General features: G+C 34.4%; 2 protein-coding genes across 2 annotated transcripts; one reads left to right on the top strand and one right to left on the bottom strand.

The window, feature by feature from the left end:
- Positions 1-863: 863 nt before the first annotated feature.
- On the bottom strand, positions 864-1,888 carry hbae5 (hemoglobin, alpha embryonic 5). The gene is given in 4 exon segments (XM_073827701.1): positions 864-1,094; positions 1,203-1,272; positions 1,274-1,369; positions 1,467-1,888. Coding segments are annotated over 4 exon segments (420 nt in total). The 5' UTR covers positions 1,592-1,888; the 3' UTR covers positions 864-965.
- A 1,529-nt stretch (positions 1,889-3,417) lies between these two features.
- hbbe2 (hemoglobin beta embryonic-2) lies at positions 3,418-4,335 on the top strand. Its single transcript, XM_073827699.1, has 3 exons — positions 3,418-3,524; positions 3,613-3,835; positions 3,924-4,335. The coding sequence occupies exons 1-3, from the start codon at positions 3,433-3,435 to the stop codon at positions 4,050-4,052; spliced, it is 444 nt and encodes a 147-aa protein (XP_073683800.1). The 5' UTR covers positions 3,418-3,432; the 3' UTR covers positions 4,053-4,335.
- The last annotated feature ends 1,636 nt before the right edge of the window (positions 4,336-5,971 follow it).

Raw genomic sequence — 5,971 nt, 5'->3', positions numbered from 1 at the left:
CATAATCGAGTGCTCCTGAAGATCAGTTGTGTTTGAACTTTGCATAAAGACAGGATATATATGGCACCCCTGCAATATAGTCACACTTTAAGGTCCAATTCTGATTATTAATTAACTATTAATTTGACTTTTGCCTCAGTAAACTTATCATTAGGTAAGGTAGTTATTAAGTTACGGATTAAACGATCTAAAATGGTCATGCAGAATTAATATGCAGGTATTAATATGCTGTAGCCTAATAAACAGTCAATGTGCAAATAATATAGATGCCTAATAGTGATAACTGTTCCTTAAATAAGAGTTAACTTGTCACAAGGGCTCAGTGGCTATATTATTTCGTTAAAATGTTTGACTAGTTTTATGTGATTTTTCGAGACAAAATATGTGACATATAATAGTTTGTAATCTATAACACCCGTCTGCTTTTTTGGTGTTTGTGCATGCGGCTCTTTGAAGCGTTGTTTTTTTTCCTTTTCAGACAATCAAGATATCAGCTTTGAATGACCTATCCTATCCAAGACTCATGTGACTTAAAGCTGTTGTTTCACGCAGTCGACCTCGTATATTATTTGACGATTTTTATATATTTTTTATTTATTTTCTAATTATTTTTTATATTTATTTGTGTTACTATACCTATCGATTATGTATCACACACACACATTTCCTGATGTGCCAAAATTATTTATGTAGCCTAAAGGTTTATGTATGCAACAGCCTCTGTCTGCTGTAAATTTGGTCTAACTTGAGTTTAGTGATTTAAAACAGTTTTACAGTTCTAATGGAATTCATATGATCCATATTCGCGCGTTTTAGATTTGCGTGTAGCAAACGAATTTAGATTTTGCTCTGCGTCAGGAAAAACAGTACACAAGATAAGTATCTCCGGATTTGTTTTTTATTGACATGTTGATGACCAAATCGACAAAACAACATTCAAACTGCTTTAACAAATATCAAACTGCTTAACGATATTTGTCAGACAGAGCCAGGGCCACTCTTGATAAGAACTTGTCCATGGCCAGGTGGGCTTCAGGTGTGAAGTCGTTAGGGAAGAGCATGGCCAATACCACAAGAATGTTGTGGGACAGGATCTGTTGAATGAAGATTAATAGACAGCATTTTGAGTTAGACACCTTTATAATGAGAACTATTAAATTATGGCTAAATTATCATCAAACACACAGCAATCGGCTATTTACCCTGAAGTTAGCAGGATCGACTCTCAGCTGAAAGGCATGCAGCTCGCTAAGAGTGAGCAGGCCGTTGAACGACCTTCTTTCCATGCTTCTTCACAGGAGCAGAGCCAGGGGTCAGGTCGCTCCAGTGAGAGAAGTAGATCTTGGTCTGAGGGTAGACAAAGAGCATTCTGCAAAATGGTGGGGAGATGTAAAAGCCGGTTTTTAGATCTGCAAAATATAATTTTTGCATTCCATAGTTCATAGAAAAAAACTGATTTGACTTACCTGGACAACGCCTCATTGCCGATCTCCTCAGCCTTTGGGGCGATCTTAGCCCAGAGGGCCTTCACAGTTGCTTTGTCATTAGCAGAGAGACTCATTTTGATTCTAAGTCTTAACTTAGCAGTCATGCTAGGATCAAATGACTTGCCCACCTAAACGTTGGTCCTCTTTTTAAGCGTTTGTAGTGGGGTGGGCACACCCAAGATACAGCCTAATTGCGTGTCAGATTGAACCCCTGCCAGTTTACTCTCAAAACTGACGTGATGCCCATTTTCCCTCCTCTTCTTTTAGAGAGAACGTGACGATTCATGCGTGCACACTTGAGTCACAAGACATAAACAGTTCATAAACAGATCCTAATCTAAACCGCGTCCGCATCTCCAGTGCAAGTAACGTGACTCGACTAATTAATTAATTGAGTTAGTACTTTGGTCTATATCTTAACCAATATCTGTGATTTTAGCTTTTTAATTAATTATTTTTTAAGAAACAGTCAAAAGCACTTTAAGTGCTAATTTACTTAATTTAGTTGTTAGTATTGAATTTAAACGTCTATTATGTTCATACGGGCTGATTTTACTTTCAGTATGTTTATCACCTTTCATTCTTGAAAAACTGCGCTAGTACCTACCTAAACCTGCTGATAGACGCCTATAAATGTTATTAAAAAAAGCAACAAAACAAAAGAGTTAAGAGTAATAATAATATTATTATAAAACATATTATTGCAAAATATATATTATCATTACTAAATACATTTTACTAAATATTATTATTATTATGTATTATTTAGTGCTGGGCAACGATTAATCGCATCCAAAATAAAAGTTTTTGTTTATATAATATATATGTTTGTGCATATTTACTGCACATAGATAAAGACACACACATACAGTGTGTATTTTGAAATACATATTTACATGTTTATATTTATATCATTTATTTTATATATAAATATATTTAATATATAAACATAACATATTTTTCTTAAAGATATACATACACGTGTGTGCATGTATATATACATAATAAATATACACAGACAGTACACATACATATATATACCTTTATTTTGGATGCGAATAATCGCGATTAATCGTTGCCCAGCACTAATATTATTATTACTTTTTACTATTATTTTACTACTTTCAAATAAATTATTATTTAATTATATATTATTTATTTTCTTATTATTATTACTAACTAATAATTTGTTGTTGTAGTTATTATTATTAAACAATTTGTTTTCCTACTGAGCACATGTTGTGAGAAGAAGAAAACAACGACCAAAGAGGAAACTGAGGGCACAGTTCTTGATTATTCAGATTTTTTTAATTCTGAATTGATTTAGGCCTATAAATCATTTATTTCATTTATTGGCTCTGAAATACTGCGTGCCTGGTGAATCGATAAAATAGCCACACCCTTTTAATTTGGTATTTGATGAGACAGGATTTTTTTAACACAAGCATTTCATTTTGAGATCTACGTAAGTGTGGAGTCTGCACGCAGAGATAAGACAGAGTCGTTTTTAATATGCGTACGTGCATTAGATAACCAGCAGCTCACAGAGATCACAATAATTGACAGTCTTTGAAAGCCACATTTCCCAATGATTTAAACAATCAAAAAAAAAAAAAAAGATGTACTCTACTTATATGCTTAATTTTTATCTGCAAATACGTTATCCTTACCATACTAGGTACAGTACATACAGTATAATTTTATTCTTTTCATAAAAAGGGGGCGTATGCTATGCTACAAGTGTTTTGCCACTTGCATTGAAACTTCTAGAGCATGCAAACGTGCAAAATCACTGCATCTTTAGCGTCCTGCCCACCAGAAGTTCCATCCAATCAGACGAGCCCTCTTGTATTGGCGATGCAACCCGATTGCATAAATAGTGTCAACAAGAGTGGAAAGGTATGATTCTTATTCCTAACGAATAAAAAAATCATAAACTGACAACATGGTTGTGTGGACCGATCAGGAGCGTGCCTACATCCAGGACATTTTCAGCAAGCTCAATTATGAGGACGCTGGCCCCAAAGCTCTGCAGAGGTGTGGTGCCCATGTTATTGTTCTCATTATTATCACAGTCTATTAAGGTTTTCATTTTATTCACTTTTTGTATGTTGTTATATTGCAGGACCTTGATTGTGTATCCCTGGACTCAGCGGTACTTCGCAAGCTTTGGAAACCTGTACAATGCAGAGGCCATCATGACCAACCCAAAGGTGGCAGCCCACGGAATCGTTGTGCTCTACGGGCTTGACAGAGCCATGAAGAACATGGATGATATCAAGAACACCTATGCCGAACTGAGCGTGCTGCACTCCGATAAGCTGCACGTCGATCCTGACAACTTCAGGGTAAGGGAATACAACGCTTACAGATGCAGACACTAATGTACCAGTGACTCACCTGTTGCCCGACTCTCTTCTGCTTTTTCCGTTTTAGCTGCTGGCCGACTGCCTGACCATCGTGACTGCGGCTACAATGGGTACCTCTTTCACACCTGAGGTGCAGGCTGCCTGGCAGAAGTTCCTCGCTGTTGTCGTCTCTGCTCTGTGCAGACAGTATCATTAAAACCTCTAACATATGGGGGAAAACATTGTATGGTTTGGTCTCTAACGAAATAAAGAGGAACTGATACGCACCTGAGCCTTGTGTTATGGAAGACACTCCTGAAGCACTTGTGGCAGTTACTGACGAGACAGAGACAAACCAGAGACTTCATCTCACGACCCTCACCACCACTTGTATGCTGATAAAAATATGCAAATAAAACGATTAATACTTAAGAGGTTGTCAAATACCACTTTTTTTTAAATTTAGAGTACAAAGTTTATAAACCATTAACAACTTTTCACTCAAGGAACAATTAAAATGTTGAAATGACTGTACTGTGATTGTTTACCTCTATTTTTTTAACCTTTTTGAGTTTTTATGTAATTGTTAGTAGCAGGTTTGATAAATTGTGTTTAAACTATACATTAGTTTGCAGTGTCTTTATTGCATACAAAACTTGTTAAAAAATAACACATACTTGAGACAAATTGTGTATTTATAACACAAGTGTGTAGAAAAAAACAATACATTTTCTGTGTTAGCTGGAATAACACACTGGTTGAGTTAAAACTAACACAAAATGTGTTGTCCTTAACTAGAGACAAAGGTGTGTTAAGAAACAACACAGACTGTGTTGTTCTTAACACATCCTTTTTAAGAGTGTAGGAAAGGCTTTAGTAAATAATTGTCTTGTCTACTGAATTAATTAGGCTTATATGAATAAATTAAGATTTATCTGGGGGTCAATAAGATGTCATTAAAACTACTGAAAGGCCACTAAAATATTTAGAGGGCTTACACTTTCTGGGGAAATATAAACAAATAAATAAAAAGCGTTAAGATTTTCTATTTAAACAATAGCCTGTTTACTGTTTATACCATTATAATATAAATATAAATTAACATATTTTAAACGATTTGAGTTGAAGTTGTCTACGATTTTAAATACACTATTTCATGTATTGTCCTTTTCAGACAAGGTCTAATCCATATTTAATAAAATAGTTTAATTTAATCTAAAAACTAATTTAATCCAAATCTAAATGAATAATTTAGCCTATATTTAAGTACACTGTTGATATAATACACACAGGCTGAGTTATTCGCATTGTAAATCACTCTTTTAATGTCATCAATTAACTTTGTGTATTAGATGATGACTTGGCACCCATGGTACCCATAGATCTGGTGATACAGTGATAGGCTGGGGAGAAACAACGAATTATGGCCAATTTTCATAGAAAGCATTGCCATATTGAAATGGGTGTCTGCTTTAAGTGACTAGAAATAGCAATAGCAATTTTTAAGTGATATCCTATGTCCAAAAGTAGTCTTTATTCTTAGATTACCAAAGCTAATAATACATGTAATAATTAGGGCTGTCAATCGATTAAAATATTTAATTGCGATTAATCGCATGATTGTCATGAGTTAACTCGTGATTAATCACACATTTGATCTCTTCTAAATCTGTTCTAAACCTTAAATTAATACTTTTTAAAGTTTTTAATACTCTAATCAACATGGGCATGAGCAAATGTATGTTTACTAGTAAAACCATACTCAACATAGAGCATAATGACTAGACATGTTTTAGAGGTCATAGATGTTTTTCAAATAACTTGTTTATGTCGATTCGACACATCAAAAAAAAAAAAAAAAAAAAAAAAGAACACAGAAAAGGGTTCCCATTACTTCTCTTTCTTTGCGCTGAGCAATTTACGTACACAAGCCTGTTTACATTATTTGCAGGACAGGGCAACTCACTTCTTCTGAACATGCAAAATGTACATTTATTATTTATTATTACATTTGTTTGCCTCCCTGTGCCCACATACTGAAATTTGATGTAGCCAAGCTCTCAACAAAAATGTTTCCATTGTTATATTTTAGTATTTCTGTTGTCAAACAACCAAATATGAAATAGTGACTGAAAA

The sequence above is a fragment of the Garra rufa genome, chromosome 22, assembly GCF_049309525.1.
Source record: "Garra rufa chromosome 22, GarRuf1.0, whole genome shotgun sequence".
NCBI lineage: Eukaryota > Metazoa > Chordata > Actinopteri > Cypriniformes > Cyprinidae > Garra > Garra rufa.
The sequence above is the reverse complement of the archived record's forward strand: the minus strand, read 5'-3'. Positions and strand labels throughout refer to the sequence as shown.

Excerpts from the sequence above, each read along its gene's own strand:
- hbbe2 (XM_073827699.1), top strand. The coding sequence starts at position 3,433 with ATGGTTGTGTGGACCGATCAGGAGCGTGCCTACATCCAGGACATTTTC. Across the intron at positions 3,525-3,612 it reads GGCCCCAAAGCTCTGCAGAG|GACCTTGATTGTGTATCCCT; the intron begins GTGTGGTGCCCA and ends GTTATATTGCAG. Across the intron at positions 3,836-3,923 it reads TCGATCCTGACAACTTCAGG|CTGCTGGCCGACTGCCTGAC; the intron begins GTAAGGGAATAC and ends TTTCCGTTTTAG.